The sequence below is a fragment of the Pongo pygmaeus genome, chromosome 23 (genome assembly GCF_028885625.2).
Source record: "Pongo pygmaeus isolate AG05252 chromosome 23, NHGRI_mPonPyg2-v2.0_pri, whole genome shotgun sequence".
NCBI classification, from domain to species: Eukaryota; Metazoa; Chordata; class Mammalia; order Primates; family Hominidae; genus Pongo; species Pongo pygmaeus.
In genome coordinates, this window is record NC_085931.1 from 52,156,106 (window position 1) to 52,176,276 (window position 20,171).

The following is a 20,171-nucleotide window of genomic DNA, read 5'->3' on the forward strand; positions in this document are numbered from 1 at the left end:
GCCAGAAGTCCAGCTTAGGATAGAGAAAAGAGAAGGCTTAAGAACATACCTTCCCCAAACTAGAGGCAGTGGCTCACGCCTGTAATCCCAGCACTTCGGGAGGCCGAGAAGGGCAGATCATGAGGTCGGGAGATCGAGACCATCCTGGCTAACACAGTGAAACCACGTCTCTATTAAAAATACAAAAAAAAAGGCCGGGCGGGGTGGCTCACGCCTGTAATCCCAGCACTTTGGGAGGCCGAGGCGGGCGGATCACGAGGTCAGGAGATCGAGACCATCCTGGCTAACATGGTGAGACCCCGTCTCTACTAAAAATACAAAAAATTAGCTGGGCGAGGTGGCAGGCGCCTGTAGTCCCAGCTACTCGGGAGGCGGAGCTTGCAGTGAGCTGAGATGGCGCCACTGCACTCCAGCTGAGCAACAGAGCAAGACTTCGACTCAAAAAAAAAAAAAAAAAAGAACATACCTCCCCCACCTCACCCTCCCTCACAGGTGCCCTTTCCTTTCCTTTCCTTTCAGGGTATCGGGTGCTGCTTCGGTACGAAGGCTTTGAAAATGACGCCAGCCATGACTTCTGGTGCAACCTGGGAACTGTGGATGTCCACCCCATTGGCTGGTGTGCCATCAACAGCAAGATCCTAGTGCCCCCACGGAGTGAGTTTATGAGAACATTTCCTCTCTTGTTCCCGTAGGGCCCCTGGTAGAGGGAGAGTCCTCTGCTTCTGTTAGGTAGAATGGGAGTCCTCTGTCTTGTTAGAACAGAATCCACTTGCCCCCTGGCTTCCTGCCCTCCCCATCCCAGAGGCCCGGGGGCAGATCCACGTGTGGAATCTGAGGTTCTCAGATGAGGTCATTGCTGGCCTGAAGAGGCAGCTATTTTCAGTCCCTACTGCTGAGGGGTCCCCACTCTGGGTCGGCGCTAGTGCCCCTGTCGGTGGAGGTGTTGTCAGTCTGTGTAACCAGGATTCTGCTGGTGCCTCCACAGCCATCCATGCCAAGTTCACCGACTGGAAGGGCTACCTCATGAAACGGCTGGTCGGCTCCAGGACGCTTCCCGTGGACTTCCACATCAAGGTCAGCAGTGAGCCCTTAACTGATGTCCCTCCTTCCGCTCTTCCATTTTTCTCCATCCTCCATACCACTCACTGGAGCATGTTACCTAAGACTCCCTTGCCTGATGATCTTCAGCAGCTCCACATTTTGCAAGGCTGGAGACAAATGCTGCTGCTACATGGTTGCCATCTGCCTTTCTAGCCTGGCGTCGGCCACTGCCCCACCGAGACTCTGCTCCTACCGCTCCAGTCATGCTGCTTTGTCTGCCTTTTGCTCTTCCAGAACCTTACCTTTGCTCATAGAATTTTTCAGAAGTGTTCACTCAATAGATTTTATTAACATACTTTTTTTTTTTTTTTTTTTTTGGAGACAGAGTCTTGCTCTGTCCCCCAGGCTGGAGTGCAGTGGCACGATCTCGGCTCCCTGCAATCTCTGCCTCCCGGGTTCACGCCATTCTCCTGCCTCAGCCTCCCAATTAGCTGGGACTACAGGCGCCTGCCACCATGCCCAGCTAATTTTTTTGTATTTTTAGTAGAGATGGGGTTTCACCATGGTAGCCAGGATGGTCTCGATCTCCTGACCTCATGATCTGTCTGCCTCGGCCTCCCGAAGTGCTGGGATTACAGGCATGAGCCACCGCGCCCAGCCTTTTTTTTCTTTTTGAGACAGAGTCTCGCTCTGTTGCCCAGGCCTGGAGTGCAGTGGCATAATCTTGGCTCATTGCAACCTCCGCCTCCTGGGTTCAAGCAATTCTTCTGCCTCCAGCCTCCTGAGTAGCTGGGATTACAGGTGCGCACACACCACCATACTTGGCTAATTTTTGTATTTTTAGTAGAGATGGGGTTTCACCATATTGGCCAGGCTGGTCTCGAACTCCTGACCCTCAAGTGATCCACCCACCTTGGCCTCCCAAAGTGCTGGGATTATAGGCATGAGCCACCATGCCCAGCCTTACATACTTGTTTACAAGGCACTGTGGGAATACAAAGAATACAGACCCTGCCATCCAGAAATCTCTAGTCTGGCAGAGGAAACAAAAGCCATGCACACGAGTAATTGTAATATAGCCTCGGTTCTGAGCCAGGGATGTGCCTGGCACAGCACAGGGTAAGGCCTGGCCTGGGGCCCCTCTGGGCTGTCTGATTCTGTCTGGTGTAGGACTCCTGTGTGGCACAGAATCATCTGTGTGGCATTTAATTTTAAGAAATGATTTAGTAAAAATTAAAAAGTCACATATATACATGGTAAAAGTGACTCATACCTGTCTCAGTGTCTTAGCACTTTGGGAGGCCAAGGCAAGAGGATCACTTGAGGCCAGGAGTCTGAAACCAGCTTGGGCAACACTGTGAGCCTTCGTCTCTTAAAAAAAAAACATTAGCTAGGCTGGGCACAGTGGCTCACTCCTATAATCGCAGCACTTTGGGAGGCCGAGGTCAGAAGATCACCTGAGGGGAGGAGTTCCAGACTAGCCTGGCCAACATGGCGAAACCCCGTCTGTACTAGAAATACAAAAATTAGCTGGGTGTGGTGGCACGCGCCTGTAATCGCAGCTAACTCAGGAGGCTGAGGTGAGAGAATCGCTTGAACCCGGGAGGCCGAGGTTGCAGTGAGCTGAGATCGTGCCACTGCACTTCAGCCTGGCCACAGAGCGAGGAGACTCCATTTCAAAAAAAACAAAAACAAACAAAAATGACGTTGGATTGTGGGCTGCACTGTGTTGGCTGTAGAGGAAGAGAACGTGGCAGGGAAGGCAGCCCAGAGGGGCCCCGAGCCAGGCCTTACCCTGTGTTGTCTCTCACTCTCCTGAGTGAGCTGCTGGGATACCGGATGTGGGACAGGCAATTGGTGTCAGGACGTATCCCAAGCCCTTGAGCTGGGCCAGAGGGTCTGTCTGGTTTAGGACCCCTGTGTCAGCTTTGCCTGTTGGCTGCTTTGTGACCTCTGAGACGCTTTCCTTCCTGGTGTGTTTGGAAATAGCACTGCTTAGTCTAGTCTAGGCCGGTTCTTCCTGACCCAGCAGTGCCCTGGGGCTGGAAAAGCCCTACACCCTACCTGTTCCCTGCCCCAGGCAGGACAGCACTGAAGTCACAGTGAACAAAAAGAACCTCCTCCTCTGTACCCCAGCACCGTGGCTCTCTGTAGAGCAGCTTGCAGGCATCTTGGTCACCATCCCTTATTAGGTCAGTTGCTACCAAGGCACTGTGAAAGCATTGCAGAGCTGCAGCCCATCAGGGTCAGAAAGGGACACAGGAAGACTTAGTTCTCTGGACATGAGTCTTGTATGTGCCACAGGCAGAGGGCTGGGAGGTGGCGGGGAGGGCAGGGTGCCTGGGGATCAGAGTGCAGAGCCCATGAAAAGCACGGGCTGCACACCAGCTTCCAGGCCCAGCTCTGGCACAAATGAATCTGTGTAACTCTGGGCAAGCGTGACCTCTGGGTCACTTTTCCTTAGTCTAAAGTGTATTTTGTGATTTGCATCAACTCATTGGTGTTTTGGTGGCAAGAAGTGGCATGCCCACTGCAAGCTGTGTGCCTTCCCTCTGTGTCCTCCTAGGGAGTCAGGGCCAAGGTGAGCCTGGCAGCGCAGGCAGTCTCATCTGCCACCTCCCAACTGAGTGTGGGGGATAACACCACACCTTCCCTGTCCTCCACTCACCAGAGCAGGAGGGTGGGTGGGAGGAGCCCTTGGCCACAGCAGGCCTGTGTTCTGACGTCGTTTCAGATGGTGGAGAGCATGAAGTACCCCTTTAGGCAGGGCATGCGGTTGGAAGTGGTGGACAAGTCCCAGGTGTCACGCACTCGCATGGCTGTGGTGGACACAGTAATCGGGGGTCGCCTACGGCTCCTCTACGAGGATGGTGACAGTGACGACGACTTCTGGTGCCACATGTGGAGCCCCCTGATCCACCCAGTGGGTTGGTCACGACGTGTGGGCCACGGCATCAAGATGTCAGGTTAGCAGAGCCCCCGGCCAGAGGAACTGCATGCTATGCTTCCCCAGGGATGGATTGGGAGCACCTTCCTACTCCTCACAGCAGGTCAGCAGGTGGAGGTTGGCATGGCCCCCCTGCAGTGATGATACTGAGCTCCAGAGAGCTTGTAAGTAACTTGACAAAAGTCACTCCACTCAACTTGTGAGTGGTAAAACCAAGATTTGAACCCAGATGCTACCAGCCCCGATCCTCTCCCCTGTCAATGCGGGAGCAGTCTGGGTTTCGAGGGCTGAAGAGTCCCTACAGAGAGCTCTTGATGTTTTCTAGACTCAACCTTTCTGTCTGCTGCTCTGGGGTGGGGGGTCCTGAGATACAGAGATACAGCTGAGAACACGTGCAGAGCAGCCCCACATTCCCAGGGTAGGCGCGTGGAGATGGCCCATGAGCCGCCTCCAACTCCCTTCTCTCCCTCATTCCCTATCCATCTCCTCCAAAGAGAGGCGAAGTGACATGGCCCATCACCCCACCTTCCGGAAGATCTACTGTGATGCCGTTCCTTACCTCTTCAAGAAGGTGAGGTTCAGCCCTTGGGCGCTTTTCCCCTCAGCCATGGGTCCATTCCAGGCCTGAGGGACCTGGCTCTTCCCCTGGGACCATCCCTTTCCCTCCTGAGGCCTGCTTCCCTCACCCTTCCTCCTGGCCTGCCCAGGGAGTCCCCAGCTGTCCCATTCCTTTAAGGTACGAGCAGTCTACACAGAAGGCGGTTGGTTTGAGGAAGGGATGAAGCTGGAGGCCATTGACCCCCTGAATCTGGGCAACATCTGCGTGGCAACTGTCTGTAAGGTGAGCCAGGGGCTGGCCCTCCAGCCTCCAGATTTCTGAGGGGACCCATGTGGCCCAGAGCTCTAACCCCACTCACCACTGTCAGGGGGTCTCTGTCCCAGCTTCTCATCACTGGCTGCGCCCAGAGTCCCTGACTTTTGTGGGTGGGGCCTGGCCTGCCCCTTGCTCAGAATCTGCTTTCGTGTCAGGGTCCAAGGCTCCCTGGACGAGTGCTTATTCAACACCTGAGCCTGGTCCTGTGTCAGGGTAGCCCCTCCCTGTCACCTCACTGGGGCCTTCTTGCTGTGTGCCATCTCCTTTGAGTGCTGGCCTAGGCAAGAGCTACAGCTGGGGTCACCTTGCTCCAAACCTCCTCATCGCCTCATCCTGAGCAGCGCCCCCACCCCTGCTTGGCCCTCCTGGAGGAGGCTGCTGACTTGTCCTCGCCGCGGATCCGCTCCATGCCAGGCGCGTGTGCTCATCCAAGAACACGGTCCAACAGGATGGACGCGGCCCCTGCTGGCATGGTGTTTGCTGTCTAGTGGGGAAGAGAAAGAATCCCATGTGTATGCATCACAGAAGTACTGTGTGCCCCAGAGAAGCTCAGGTGTCCTCCAGGAGGGCCATGCCCTAGATCCGTTTGGATCCATCGGCCTTGTGTCCCTGTTAGGGTGCGGTGCCAACCCAGGATGGGGTGCAGTTCATGATATGATCTGTCTGCCTGCTCCCCCCACCCCCCAGGTTCTCCTGGATGGATACCTGATGATCTGTGTGGACGGGGGGCCCTCCACAGATGGCTCGGACTGGTTCTGCTACCACGCCTCTTCCCACGCCATCTTCCCAGCCACCTTCTGTCAGAAGAATGACATTGAGCTCACACCCCCAAAAGGTAAGACTAGAGAGGCCACCACGTGCTGGCCTTGCCATCAGAAGGGGCAGGGTGTCCAGGCGCGGTGGCTCCCGCCTGTAATCCTGGCACTTTGGGAGGCCGAGGCAGGTGGATGGCCTGAGGTCAGGAGTTTGAGACCAGCCTGGCCAACATGACAAAACCTCGTCTCTACTAAAAATACAAAAATTAGCCAGACACGGTGACAGGCGCCTATAATCCCAGCCACTCGGGAGGCTGAGGCAGGAGAATTGCTTGAACCCAGGAGGTGGAGGTTACAGTGAGCCGAGATCATGCCATTGCACTCCAGCCTGGGCAACAGAGCAAGACTCTGTCTTCAAAACAAAACAAAGCAAAACAGAAGGGGCAGGGTGTGGCCACAAACCCAGATTCCTGGTCAAGTCAGGCCCCAGAAGTGTAGCATTTCAGGGTGTATGGGAAAGGTGACAGAGCTCACCACCAGCCCTTAACTGCTGGGCTGACCCTGCCCCATGGCCAGTGTATGGTTGATGAACAGAGTTCCCACTTATCCCATTGGTCAGTGAACAACCTGTACAACAGGACTGTGGTGCTAGAGCAGGTACCACCCTGAGGGGATGAGAAGAAGGCTGCTGGGGAGACTCCATGCTGGGTCCTGACCAAGCTGCAGAGCTCCTTCAGCCATGTGTCCTTTCCCCCTGCCCACTTCCTGCTTCCCCCCTCCCTACTTCCTGCTTCCCCCCTCCCTCTGCATCTGAGCTTTCTGCTCCTCCAGGTTATGAGGCACAGACTTTCAACTGGGAGAACTACTTGGAGAAGACCAAGTCGAAAGCCGCTCCATCGAGACTCTTTAACATGGTGAGGAGACTGAAGTGGAGCAAGGGGTCTGCAGTGGCCTCAGGACAGGCCCTCCCTGCTGCTCTCAGTGGTGGCAGTTCCTACCCTTTCTCTACAGCTAACATCAGCCACTTTCAGGGGGAAGTCCCCAGCTATGGCTTGGGCACTCCAGTCCCTCTTCCATGGAGGGGCGGTATTGGGAAAGAGGTGCAGTGGGATTATTGTCTAGAGGAACCTGCCCCAGCAGGCATTCCAGTCCCAGCCCCCTCCCTGCCAGTTCTTCAAGTGCTTCCGGGCCCGGGCAAGCCTGCTGGGGTAGGGAGCTGACTGGCTTGGCCTCTGCCTCCTTTTTCTGCCCCAGGATTGCCCAAACCATGGCTTCAAGGTGGGCATGAAGCTGGAGGCCGTGGACCTGATGGAGCCCCGGCTCATCTGTGTGGCCACGGTGAAACGAGTGGTGCATCGGCTCCTCAGCATCCACTTTGACGGCTGGGACAGCGAGTACGACCAGTGGGTGGACTGCGAGTCCCCGGACATCTACCCCGTCGGCTGGTGTGAGCTCACTGGCTACCAGCTCCAGCCTCCTGTGGCCGCAGGTGTGGGCTCTCATGGCCCTAAGAGGCTCTGACTTTCTTTCCTCTTCTTTTTTCATTCTTCCCCCGCCCCTGTGCCCATCTCCGTTCTTTGGCATGAGATGGAGATGTCTCATGGACCACTCTAAGTAGAGAGTGAGCCCCGTCACCCAGCCCCTGCTCCTGACTTCTCTGTCTCCCTTTCCCTCTGGCCTGCAGAGCTCCTTCCTTCATCTTGCCCACTCTGTTATATGTTCGTGCCCTTGTGCACCCAGGTAAACTACCCAGGTCCCTCTGAGCAGCCCTGGTGACAAGGGTGGGAAGAAGGGACAGCTGTTCTCCAGCTCCTCCTCCAGCCCCGCCCTCTCCTCATTGCCCAGCTTTGGCTTCCTGTCTTGGGGTGTCCCGTGTGGGAGGGTGGACGGGGTCTCCGGATGCGCCTGTGCCCTGTGTCCTCCCAGGGACCCTCTTCTCATCTCTTTCACCCTTGTCTTTCAACAACAGAACCGGCCACACCGCTGAAGGCCAAAGAGGCCACAAAGAAGAAAAAGAAACAGTTTGGGAAGAAAAGTAAGTGCTGCACCAGTGCAGCCAGGCTGGTGTGGGCCCGGGTGCAGTGGGCCTGCATCCCTGGGAGCAGGTGGGGGTCAGCCCCCAGGCACTGGTTCCCAGGTGCTGTCCTACTGACATAGCTCTCTCCATGTTCCTGTACTGTCTCTTTTCCCTTGCCCTTTGGCCTACGGGCCTTTCACCCTGTCTCTGGGGACCCAGACCATAAATAGGGAGTGTTCAGTCTCTGGCCATGGTCAGGGTGCTGAGGAAAAGAGGTAAGAGATTGAGATTGGGCGATCCCATCCCTGATGCCCCACGTTCAGAAAAAAACAGCCTGGCCTGGGCAAGCCGCAGCTGCTAGGTTCTAAAGGAAAAGCCACAGGAAGAAATAGAAGCTGTCTCTCCAAAGCTGTCATTCTTAACTTGAGACCTCTTCGAGGGTGGGAGCAAAGGCAGGCAGCTGAGTGGCAGGACTCCACCTGGCTCTTGGGCCGTGGGTGTCGTTTCCCTTGGTGGGGCCTCACTCTACAGATTCTGAGTCCAGCTTGGGTTCCACTTGAGGGGCAGAGTGGGAGGGGGCAAAGCCATCCTTCAGAGCCGCAGGACTATGACAGCGAGGTGGGCTCAACAGTGTGGTACCATGTGGGGAAGAGGATGTTCTGAAACAGGAACAAGGTCCCCCGGGCAGGGTTAAGATTGAGTGAGGTGGCCAGGCGCGGTGGCTCATGCCACCGCGTGAGCCTAGCAGTTTGGGAGGCTGAGGCGGGCGGATCATGAGGTCAGAAGTTCCAAGACCAGCCTGACCAACATGGTGAAACCCCGTCTCTACTAAAAATACAAAAATTAGCCAGGTGTGGTGGCAGGTGCCTGTAATCCCAGCTACTTGGAAGGCTGAGGCAGGAGAATCACTTGAACCCGGGGGCTGGAGGTGGCAGTGAGCCCAGATCACTCCACTTCACTTCACTCCAGTCTGGGCGGAAGAGGGAAACTCCATCGCACAAAAAAAAAAAAAAAATTGTAATCCCATCGCTTTGGGAGGCCGAGGTGGGCAGATCCCAAGGTCAGGAGTTCGAGACCAGCCTGACCAACATGGTGAAACCGTGTGTCTACTAAAAATACAAAAATTAGCCGGGCACAGTGGCACATGCCTGTAGTCCCAGCTACTTGGGAGGCTGAGGCAGGAGAATCGCTTGAACCAGGGAAGTGGAGGTTGCAGTGAGCTGAGATTGTACCATTGCACTCCAGCCTAGGCGACAGAGCAAGACTCTGTCTCAAAAAAAAAAAAATTGAGTGAGGGTGTGGCATTTATCCAGCAGGCAGAGGCTCTGTACCATTCAAACCGTAGGACCGGGAATGGTGCATGTTGTGGGAAGAAATCAACGATCAAAAACGGGGGCTGAGTGCGATGGTTCACACCTGTAATCCCAGCACTTTGAGAGGCTGAGGTGGGAGGATCTCTTGAGCACAGGGGTTTGAGACCAGCCTGGGCAACATAGCGAGACCCCTAATTTAAAAAATTTTTTAAATTAGCTGGGTATGGTGGCACAGGCCTGTAGTCCCAGCTACTCAGGAGGCTAAGGTAGGAGGATCACCTGAGCCTGGGAGGTCAAGGCTGCAGTGAACTGTGATCACCCCACTGTACTCCAACCTGGGTGACAGAGTGAGACCCTCTTCAAAAAATGTTTTTATTTAAAAAAAGATTTTAAAAAGCAGTTACAACCACGACTGCCTGGGGCTTGGTTTGAGGGAGGTGGTGGTATTACTTCCCACTGAAGAGAATCTGAGCTCAGGGCACACAGCCAATAAGATGTGTTGTCAGAGTTGGAGTCCAGGCTTTCTGTCCCCAAACTGGCACTTTTCCCTCTGCCACGCTGCCTGACCACTGGGTGAGACCTATCCCATAAAGCCTTACCTAAATACAACCCTAATGCTGGGTTTGAATCCATTTTTATTCAAAGGGAAAAGAATCCCGCCCACCAAGACGCGACCCCTCAGACAGGGGTCCAAGAAGCCCCTGCTGGAGGATGACCCTCAGGGTGCCAGGAAGATCTCGTCGGAGCCCGTTCGTGGCGACAGTAAGAGCCACCGGTCTGGGTCAAGGCAGGACCAGCCTGCTCCATGCTCAGAGACGACCCCTCTCCTTCCCCACCTGGGCACAGAAGAGTAGAGTCAGGTTTCTTCAGCATTGCATTTTCTGGGCACCAAGCAGTCCTGTACCACTGGACCCAGAGTATTTCCCAGACACGCCCCCAACTGTGAATGGAGTCGAGTCCTCCTCTAGCCCAGCCCCGGCCCCTCCTCCTCCTCCTCCATCTCTATCCCTACCTCTAGTGCTTGGCAGGGTGGTGACAGATTGGCGCATGGCAGTGTCGCTGGCATAGCCTGCCTGACTTGGGGCCTTGGCCCTTTGCTGCTGCCACTGCCCTCCCAGAAGGGAAGCTGGAGGGTGAAGGTGCATCCTAGGCCCCCATCTATAGGGAGCCAGGTCCCTTTCCCAGCTCCTCCGCCCCCACCTCTCCCAGAGTTATTTACTCACCCACCCACCCGCCTCCCCTCCCTCTTCAGTCATTGCTGTGCGTGTGAAGGAAGAGCATCTAGACGTGCCCTCGCCCAACAAGGCTTCAAGTCCAGAGCTGCCTGTCTCCGTTGAGAACATCAAGCAGGAAACTGACGACTGAGCCTTCCTGCCGGCAGCCTGGCTTCTAGCTGGAAGCCAGCCCAGGGTTTCTCTACCACCACCACCACGCCTCCAACTGACTTTGGCTTGGAGACTGATCCTCTGTGTGTAAATTCTGCCCGGTGCTGTGAAGGCTGGACGGTGGAGGACCTGCCTGTTGCCTCTGCCCTCCCCTGTGGAAAGGCCTATGTGAAGGGCTGCTTGAGGCCCCCGAACTCGTCTGTGAACCACCTTCTCCAGCCAGAGTTCCCAAAGCTGGAACACTAGCTGCCTGCTCTTCCTTGAGACGGCCTCCCTGCCGACCCGCCACGGCCCTCAGTTGCCAGGGATGGGGCCACCCTTGTCACACTGTGGAAGACAAGACAGTGAACTCTGTCTACCCCAACGAGTCATGTAAATTAAGTTCTAGAGCAGCTCTCTGAGCAGGATAAGGTCCCCTGACAGTGAGTTGTGTGGTGGGGGCAGCCTCTGCCTCAAAAATTCAACAAGCAAAATGCCTCTCAGCCTCACGTGTTGGTCCTCTGCTCCTCCTAGCTCCCCAGGGATGTTGGGGACCCAGCTTGTCTCGGCAGCTGAGAAGCAGTGACCAGGATGTGGATTTTGGCGACCTGTGTGGTGGCCTTGAGCTGCTTTCTGTGTTTGTGAGGACTGACTGCCATTTCCTAAAGGAAATGCCCCCGGGGAGGACATTGGGAGGAAGATGGCCTGAGTGTGCACTTTGGCTCTGCTACCTGCTCCTGAAGCCCCGCTAAAAATAATTCATCCAAGATTCCTTTGTAGTTAAAGGGTCCAGTTCCGACTGGAGCCTCTGGAGAGCTGGGCTTGTATGCTCTTTTGGCCTTTTGTTCCTACCTGAATGAAGAAACCATGCCTGGAGGGGCCGTGAACACAGAACCCTCAGGACAAGGATGACAGAGCTGGAGGACACATCTAGCTGCCATTGCAACCTCACTGGGCTCCCCAGACTTTGTGTATGAGAAATTAAATCCCCTACTTGCTTGAGTCCCGTTTGTTAGATCTCTATTCCTTGCAGAGTGTGTTCTGACCCCCCCCCACCTCAAGGTATCGATTATGAAGTCCACGTGAGTCAAGACACGAGTGTGCAAGGCCGTAAAGAATAAATGTCGCCTGTCATCAGCTCGAGTTCCCTGTCTTAGCCACATGTTGCCGTTATTTATGGTTGTGCCATTCTCCCCAAAGACCGTGAGTTCCCCAGAGATGGAGCCTGTGTCCGCCTGTGTGTAGTGCCTGGCATGGGCTGGCATAAAGGTGGCTTGTGTGTGCGCGAAACGGGAATGTGGGCACGGCCACGTGCTGCTGGTGCCTAGAGGTCAACTTGATTTGTTGGAGATGGAAGTATTGATCTCTTGGGAATTTTTGCTCAATCCATGCAGTAACCTTGTGCCTCAGTTTGCCCTTGGAGGGAACTCAAGTTCTTGGAGTCTCAGCAGTGGGGCTGCTGGCAGGGAGGCATTTGCAAACCCCTCATCCCTGCTTCTGCCTGAGGACCCACAGGGGCTCCTGGTACGGGTGGGACCAAATCCAGACCCTTCAGGAGACTGTGCCATTGCACTCCAGCCTGGGCAACAAGAGCAAAACTCCGTCTTAGAAAACAAAAAGTGGGGGGGGCGGATTTTGGGCAGAGACAGATTATAGAGGGAAAATGATGACACACAACATCATGTGAAGGTGGGCACAGAGATGGAGATTATGCTGCCACAGATCAGGGAGCATCTGGGACCACCAGAAGCTGGAAGAGGCAAGGGGGACCCTTCCACTACCGGTTCCAGAGAGCACGCCCCTGCCAACACCCCAACGGCTGACCCCTAGCCTACAGAAGCTCTGCTGTTCTAAGCCACCCAGCTCCTAGCATTTTGTTGTGGCAGTCCTAGGGGACGAATACAAACACCAACTAATGGCCCCAGGAATCCCAGGTGTTCAAAATGCAGGTCCAGGGGAGATAGAGCCCTCTCCCCACCTTCCCAGGACCCACTCTATTCTCACTTTCCCTCGAAGAACTGCCACTCCCCTTTGGACACCTCCATGGCCTTACAGGCAGTGGTTCCTACATACGGGGGTGCCTGTATCTTGTGTACCCTTCTCTGATATGCTGTGAGGGGTCAAGCTGGGACTCGATATGTCAGGATGGTGAATGTACTATCAAGTGGGGTCCAACCTACGGCTGGCAGGTGGTGGGAGGCAGAGCCAATGATGCACCTGCACTTCCACTCTCCCCATCCCTGGGATCCTGGGATGAGGGAGACTCCTTAGGTCAGGCTGGGACATGGTTGAGTCAACAGTGATCCAGCAAATATAGAAACAGCAGACTGATTTTAGGGACACATCTGGACCAGCACACTGTGGCTTATAGGAAAGGCCACTGTCTCACAGCAGGAGCAAATGCTCATTCCTTGCAAACCCACCCTGGGTCTAGCCCAGAGGTGGGGGCAGGGAGGAGGGGGGAACGGGAGGATGGACATTATTATTATTATTGAGACAGAGTCTCACTCTGTCGCCAGGCTGGAGTGCAGTGGCGCGATCTCTACTCACTGCAACCTCCGCCTCCCGAGTTCAAGCGGTTCTCCCGCCTCAGCCTCCCAAGTAGCTGGGACTACAGGTGCACACCACCACGCCCAGCTAACTTTTTTTTTGAGACAGAGTTTTTTTGAGTCTTGCTCTGTCACCCAGGCTGGAGTGCAGTGGCGTGATCTCCGCTCACTGCAAGCTCCGCCTCCTGGGTTCACACCATTCTCCTGCCTCAGCCTCCCAAGTAGATGGGACTACAAGTGCCCACCACCACGCCTGGCTAATTTTTTTGTATTTTTAGTAGAGGCAGAGTTTCACCATGTTAGCCAGGATGGTCTCGATCTCCTGACCTCGTGATCTGCACGCCTCGGCCTCCCAAAGTGCTGGGATTACAGGCGTGAGCCAACGCGCCTGGCCATAGTTTTTGTATTTTTTAGTAGAGATGGGGTTTCACCATGTTGGCCAGGATGGTCTTGCCCTCTTGACCTCATAATCTGCCCACCTCGGCCTCCCGAAGTGCTGGGATTACAGGCGTGAGCCACCGCGCCCGGCCTCAGATGGACATTATTGAGCTGACCCAACCGGGTCATTGCCCAGCTCTGGAACCAAGACAAGTCAGGCTCCTGCTTCCTGGGGACTTTGGAACCTGGCCCACCACCCACAGAGGCCTCACCCCTCCTGCCCCATGGCCAACCTTATCTGCTCCACGCTGTCTTCCTTTGATGGGGGTTCTCCTGGCACTGGGCCTGGAGGCTGGTGTCCGCTTGGCCTTTCTGGCAGCCCAGCCCGGGCAGGCTTCAAAGACAGCAGCTGCAGCCTTCACCCTCTGGCCACGGGCACTGGGAGGGGTGGCGCAGGTGGCCCCCACCCGCAGGTTCAGCCCAGTAAGCCACCTGAAGAGAAGAGAGAGCTGGGGAGCTGGCTGTGCTGATTCTGCTCCAGTGGCCTGGAGCAGGTGGGCGCTGGGTGTGGGGCAGGGTTGGTGCAGAAGGCAGCACAAGGCCACAGGCAGCGTGCATTCGCTCAACAAGCATTTGCCAGCTTTCCTGAGGAGGTCAAGGACGCCACCAGGAATTTGGGAGCGGTGGAGCCTATAGGTGACAGCAGGCTTTGCTGAGAATCTTGGCGGCTCACCAATTATGTGACCTACAAGCCACTTCAAGCCTCTGATCCCTTCTTTGTAAAAAGGGGACAATAATAGTAATAATAAACAGTTAGAGGGCTTACAACGTAGCAGACACTGTTCAAATCAACTTACGTATGCTAATTTCATTCTTAAAACAACCATCACGAGGTTAGATACTACATCCCCCCTTTTTACAGATGGGTAGGAAAGGTTATGCGGCTTGCAGAGTTAGTTGGTAAAATGGCAGAGACAGGACTGGAGCCCAGGTCTGCAGGACTCCAGGCTTCTTGTGACTTTTTCTTTTTTTTTGAGATGGAGTCTCACTCTGTCGCCCAGGCTGGAGCATAGTGGCGCGATCTCGGCTCACAGCAACCTCTACCTCCCAGGTTCAAGCGATTCTCCTGCCTCAGCCTCCCAAGTAGCTGGGATTACAGGCACCCACTACCATGCCCAGCTAATTTTTGTATTTTTAGTAGAGACAGAGTTTCACCATGTTGGCCAGGCTAGTCTCAAACTCCTGACCTCAGGTGATCAGCCTGCATTGGCCTCCCAAAGTGCTGGGATTACAGGCGCGAGCCACCATCCCCGACCTCTTGTGACTTTCTTAGGTAATTATGTAAAGTGGCCTCACCTACGTATTAGGTCCTAGCCCGCTAGGCAGAGCAGATACCATGCCCACTTCATGGATGATGAAATCAAGGCTCAGAGAAGTCCACCCTCAACATCCCCAGGAAGGGTAACTGACCCTGGAAAGGGCTTATACATGCCTGGCTCTCGCAGGACCCGCCCCTCCCCACAAGCTGCTCGATGGGCATGGACATGGTGTGCCCGGGGAGATGACAGGGGCTTGAATGAGAGTGGCTGGGTGGTCTTTGGCTGGAGGTCTAGGTGGGGGTGCCCACCTGTGCAGTGGAAGCAGCTGGCAGTCACAGTGGAAGGGATTGCTGCTGAGGTCGATGAGCTCCAGCTGGCTGAGACTGGGCAGGGCAGGCAGGGCCCGAAGCTGGTTCTTCTGCAGGTGCAGGCTCTGGAGCCTGGGCCCTAGGCCTGAAAAGGCCCCAGGAGAAATCTGCAAGGAGTTGCCAGGCCCCAATGTGAGCTCCTGGCAGACCTGTCCCACCCCCAAGTCTGGAAGGGAGCCCCATCTTCCTTCAGCAGAAGAGAAGCTGGAGAGCCCAAGATGGTCCAGCCAGGAAGTGCAGTGCTGGGTCAAAGCCCAGGCTGGTCTGATGTCAAAACACTTACTCTGTCCAAGTCACCCAGATGCCCAGTTCATGGTCCACCCCACCACCCAATAATGGCAAAACCTCTTGGGGTCTCAATATGTACAAACAGTAGATGACCCCATGGTCCCAAGTTCCTCCTTCCTTTATGCTCCAGCAATGCCCTCCTGTGCAGGCACCGTGTGTGGCCTGGGTTCTGCCTGGACTGTCACTCACACTGGCAGGGGCAGTCCTGGTTTATCTCAGGGTCCCCGTGCCCAGCCTGAGACCTGGCACCAAGGGGCTGGCAAATGCTTGTTGAGCGAATGCACACTGCCTGTGGCCTTGTGCCGCCTCCTGCACCAACCCTGCCACATGCCCAGTGCCCACCTGCTCCAGGCCACTGCTGTTCAGGAAGAGGTGCTGCAGCGACCTGCCCACAGGCTGGAAGGCTCCGTCACGCAAGGCCCTGAGTGGGTTGCCCGAGAGCTGCAGCTCCAGGAGGGCAGGCAGCCCCTCCAAGGCCCCAGTGGGCACTTCTCGCAGCTGATTCCTGTCCAGGTGCAGCTTCTCCAGCTCCCGAGCTGGGCCCAGCGCCCCAAGGGACACTTCGGTGATGCGGTTTCCACTCAGGTAGACCCAGCGCAAGGCCCGTGTTCCCCCCAGGTCCCCAGGTGCCAGGCGGTCCACAGCATTGCCCTGCAGGTGCAGGGAGAAGAGGCTGGGCAGGGCGCGCAGGGCAGCCCCTGGCACCTGCAGGAAACGGTTACGCTCTAGGTACAGGTAGCCGAGGCCAGGAGCCCCTTCAAGGGCAGCAGCGCTGAGGCCTGCGAGCTGGTTGTCGGAGAGGTACAGGTAGATTAGGCGGCCCAGCCCGGCCAGGGCGCCCGCCTCCAGCTCCGCGATGCCGCAGTGCTGCAGGTGCAGCGACACCAGGTGGCCCAGGCCGGGGAAGGCCGCTCGGGGCACCGAGGGGAAGTGGTTCCGCCTCAGGTCCAGGAGCTGGGTGTCGCTAGGGAAGCCGCGGGGCACCGCCTGCAGGCCGCAGCCCTCGCAGCTGCTGTGCCGGGACTCGGGGACGCACACGCAGGCGCGAGGGCAAGGCGCGACTGCACGCTCCTCCCCGGGGCCGCGCGGAGGGGCGCGGGGCGCGGCCACAGCCCGCTCCTCCTGCTCTTCCTCTTCCTGCGCCGCGTCCCCAGGGCAGCGCAGGTCCCAGGGCCGCAGGGCGTCCAGAGCCTCGCCCCGCAGGCGCCGCGGCCCCTGGCACGCGCCGTCCGAGCGCACGCGCGCCCGCGCCAGCCACTCGAGTAGGGGCCGCGCCTGGCAGCCGCACCACAGCGGATTCCCCTGCAGCCGCAGCCGGCGCAGCTGGCCCGGGCCCTGCAGCGGGGGCAGGGTGTCTAGCTGGTTCCCGCGGAGGTCGAGGGTGTGCAGGCGCGGACAGTGCGCGAAGGCCCTGGGACCCAGGGCCTGCAGGGCCCCGCCGTCCAGCAGCAGCTCCCGCAGGCCGGGCAGCGCCAGCCCGTCCTCCTCGCCCGCGTAGGTGAGCGGGTTGTGGCCCAACTCCAGACGGGCCAGGCCGCGGGCCTGGGACAAGGCGGGCCCGGGCAGAGCCTGGAGCTCGTTGTGGTGCAGGCTAAGCCGTCTCAGGGCAGGCAGGCCAGCCAGAGCCTCGGGGGCCAGCACGCTGAGCGAGTTGTGCGACAGCCGCAGCCAGCGGACGCGCAGTAGCCCCTGGAAGGCCATGGCGGGCAGATAAACCAGGGCGTTGTGGGCCAGGTTTAGCGTGGCCAGCGCACCCAGTGCCCCGAACGTCCCCGGCCGCAGCTCCTCCAGTGCGTTCCCCTCCAGCTCCAGCCGCCGCAGCGAGCCCAGCCCGTCCAGCGCCTCCTGGGGCAGCTCACGCAGGTGGTTGGAGGCCAGGTTGAGCAGGAGCAGGCGGCCCAGGCCACGGAAGGCGCCCTCGGCTACCAGCTCCACCTGGCAGTGGTGCAGGTCCAGGTGTGTGAGGTGAGGCACGCCCTGGAAGGCGGCTGCGGGGATCACCTTCAGCAAATTGCCCTGCAGGTCCAGCCGCTGGGTCAGCTGGGGACGGCGAGGGGAAAGTGGGGCTGAGCCAGGCAGGGACCCCGCCTTTGCAAGTGCTGCTCCTTCCCCGGAACACTCTTCTTTCCTGTCGCCTTTCCCATATTTCTCTTCATCCGACCCCTGACACCTCCTCCAGGAAGCCTTCCTCTCCAGTGCCCTGGGCATCACCCACTGTGGCACTTTTCACACTGTGCTGTCCCTGCCTCCTCGCTCTCCTCCACTAGCTGTTGACTCTGCAGAGCAGAGACCACACCTCACCCTGCCACAGCCCCGCCTCTCCACCACAGGATCTGCAGTGAATTCAGTATCCATCTATGGGTCACCTACTTATTCCATTCACACAGTAAGGATTTTAAATAGATCATCTCCGTTACTGGTTTTTATTATTCCCATTTTACAGATGTGTAAGCTGAGGCTCAAAGAGAAGTAATTTGCCAAGGTCTCCCGGGCAGGCGGTGGCAGATCAACTGGTGCCCAGCCCAGGCTCCTCCCTCTGGGTCCCCACTTTGCCCCACTGCCACTGTGCCCGTGCTCCTGCCCTGCTGACCTCAGGGATGGCGTCTGGCACCTCAGTGAGGTTCTGGTGCCGGCAGGCAACATGTCGCCTGGAGTTGTCACAGATGCAGGCCTGTGGGCAGCGCTGGGCAGCGGCCTGCCTAGCTGGGCCCAGCAGCAGAAGTACAAGAAGCGGCAGCACCAAGGAGACATGGGTGGAGCTCCGGGGCCTGGGACGCGGAGGGAGAGTGTTGTGCACAAGGGCTGAGGCCACATGCTGTCCCTCACAGTCCCAGCCATGGTGCAGCTCCTGCCCCAAAAACCCCTCAGAGCCTCCTCCTTTGGGCCCAGGAAAGTGCCAATCACCCTGAGCCTCCCTGCCCCCCACCCCCCACGCAGTGGAGGTCCTATGATTAGTCCTGTTTTACATGGGAGGAAACCGAGGCTCAGAAAAGTGACCTAGTGAGTCCCTTTGCCTCTCTGCCCAATGGCTCAGTGCAGACTTGCTGACTGTGAGAATGACTCCAGTTCAGAGCATGTTCTCAGGCTGTGGTGAGGCTCCGGTCCAGGGTAGGCTCAGAAGCAGCCTGTCCTCAGACTGATATGATGCCAGCTCCCAGGTGGCAGGAGCATAATGGTGCCCACCGGAAGGGAGGGAGGCATCCAGTCCGGGTCCTTGAGCCTTTTTTTTGTTTGTTTAAATAGAGACAAGCCTTGCTCTGTTGCCCAGGCTGGAGTCTGGAGTGCAGTGGAATGACTATGGCTCACTGCAGCCTTCACCTCCTGGGCTAAAGTGATCCTCTCACCTCAGCCTCTTGAGTAGCTGGGACTACAGGCACGCACCACCACGCCTGGCTAATTTTTTATTTATTTCTGGTAGAGACAGGGTCTCGCTATGTTACCTGGGCTGGTCTTGAACTCCTGGCCTCAAGTGATTGTCCCACCTTGGCCTCCCAAAGCGCTAGGATGATAGGATCACCTCCCCTGCCCAGCTGGCCCCTCTGTTCTCAGCCTGTGTCAGGCATGGCCTCTCCCCCATCGCTGGGCTGTTCCCCGGCCCCCAGGAGCCTCCCCATCGCTGCTCACTGGACTGTCGTCTGTTTTGGAGTCTCCTTTGGGTCCCAGGCTCCAGCCCCTGTGTTGGAGTTGGTGGCTTCTCCAGAGCCTGTGGTGAAGGCTGTGTGCCTCAGGGCAAGCCAGGGAGGGGACCCATGGGGACAGATCACTGAAGCGACAAGCATTCATAACGCAGGGACCACTGCTGGGCTCTCAGACAAGCCCCACAGGACCAGTCCCTGGCAGCGGCCACATTGCCACATGTGTCTCAGAGCCCACCTTGGGAGACCCCCTTCCTGGAGAACCCCAGGAAGTCCCCAGAGCCCCTGCCCGCCAGCCTCTCAGAGGCCCAGAGAGGGGCAGAGACTTACCTGAGGCCGCTCAGCTGCTCTGAACCCCCCTTGCACCATCAGGCCCAAAGACTCACCCCTCCATGCTGCCTGGAACTGCTGGTCCAGCCTGGAGGCGCAGCGCAGGGAAAGGCTGTCCCCGCCTGGCGGAAGCCCCCCTCCGCAGCCCGCAGGCCTGGCAGCTGGGACAGGGCTGAATGGGAGGCATTGTCGGCAGACCAGGCAAGCCAGGCTTCCCCAGGCTGAGGTGAAGGAGGGGTGGGCGGCGGGCGGGAGCAGCGGCTGGAGTTACAGGGCCTCTTGCCTGCCCCAGCCCATGATGGAGGCCCCGGCCTGAATCCTTGGGCCAGCCCAACAGGGAGGGGGCACCAGCAGCTGGCCCGGGAGTCAGCAGTCCTGGGCTCCCTCCTGCCATGTGGGCTGCCCTCCCAGAGGCTGCTTCCTAGTCTCTGAAAAACACATCCCATTAATAAGTAGCTCTGAGGTCACAGTGGGGGTTCAGGCCTGCACCTGGCACACAGTGGGTGCTTCAGAACAGGTGACCCTTTCCTTCCGTTTGTGCTTATGCATTTACATACATAGTTTAATACTGGACACACAGGATTCTAGACACATTTTTTTCACTTAACCTCAGATTACTGGGAGTTATCCAAGTTGATTCTTCCGAATCTCATTTATTCTGTGGTATAGTATTCCATTGTGTAAATGTATCACATTGACTTAGCCATTCATCTTGGACATTGGCTACCTCCAATTTTTTGCTATTTACAAACAATATTGCAAAGAATATCCAAATACGCATCTTCCCAAGCTCATGTTTGTTTTTTAAATAATACATCCAGACCATGGCCAATGTTTATGTATCTTGATTTTTCAGATTCCTGTTTCTGAAGGAATTGCATTTTCTATTGTTTGTTTCTTTTAATTGGAAACAGGGGTCAGGCACAGTGGCTCATGCCTGTAATCCCAGCACTTTGGGAGGCTGAGGTGGGAGGATCACTTGAGCCCAGGAGT

At 57.0% G+C, this 20,171-nt stretch overlaps 2 protein-coding genes across 4 annotated transcripts in view; one reads left to right on the forward strand and one right to left on the reverse strand.

The window, feature by feature from the left end:
* Nucleotides 1-11,454, forward strand: part of L3MBTL2 (L3MBTL histone methyl-lysine binding protein 2) — a 33,753-nt gene extending 22,299 nt beyond the window's left edge. For 2 of the 3 annotated variants that reach the window (XM_054469913.2, XM_054469914.2), the window contains 11 exons: nt 520-654; nt 986-1,074; nt 3,776-4,007; nt 4,483-4,559; nt 4,725-4,829; nt 5,550-5,697; nt 6,449-6,531; nt 6,872-7,106; nt 7,587-7,652; nt 9,593-9,709; nt 10,200-11,454. In XM_054469913.2, the coding sequence (XP_054325888.1) occupies nt 520-654; nt 986-1,074; nt 3,776-4,007; nt 4,483-4,559; nt 4,725-4,829; nt 5,550-5,697; nt 6,449-6,531; nt 6,872-7,106; nt 7,587-7,652; nt 9,593-9,709; nt 10,200-10,312 (1,400 nt within the window). In that variant the 3' untranslated portion in view covers nt 10,313-11,454. Of the gene's footprint in view, nt 1-492; nt 655-985; nt 1,075-3,775; nt 4,008-4,482; nt 4,560-4,724; nt 4,830-5,549; nt 5,698-6,448; nt 6,532-6,871; nt 7,107-7,586; nt 7,653-9,592; nt 9,710-10,199 lie in introns of all 3 variants that reach the window. The other variant, XM_054469912.2, reaches the window with a different exon arrangement.
* CHADL (chondroadherin like) lies at nt 9,309-19,599 on the reverse strand. Its single transcript, XM_054469911.2, has 6 exons — nt 19,235-19,599; nt 17,804-17,981; nt 15,556-17,253; nt 14,866-15,032; nt 13,532-13,730; nt 9,309-9,783 (listed from the first exon to the last, which is right to left on the reverse strand). Exons 1-6 carry the CDS (start codon nt 19,570-19,572, stop codon nt 9,757-9,759), a joined length of 2,607 nt encoding a protein of 868 aa, XP_054325886.2. The 5' UTR covers nt 19,573-19,599; the 3' UTR covers nt 9,309-9,756.
* Nucleotides 19,600-20,171: the final 572 nt, after the last annotated feature.

Excerpts from the sequence above, each read along its gene's own strand:
- CHADL (XM_054469911.2), bottom strand. The coding sequence starts at position 19,572 with ATGGCAGGAGGGAGCCCAGGACTGCTGACTCCCGGGCCAGCTGCTGGT. Across the intron at positions 17,982-19,234 it reads GTTCCAGGCAGCATGGAGGG|GCCCCGGAGCTCCACCCATG; the intron begins GTGAGTCTTTGG and ends TCCGCGTCCCAG. Across the intron at positions 13,731-14,865 it reads CAGCTGCTTCCACTGCACAG|GTGGCTTACTGGGCTGAACC; the intron begins GTGGGCACCCCC and ends TCTTCTCTTCAG.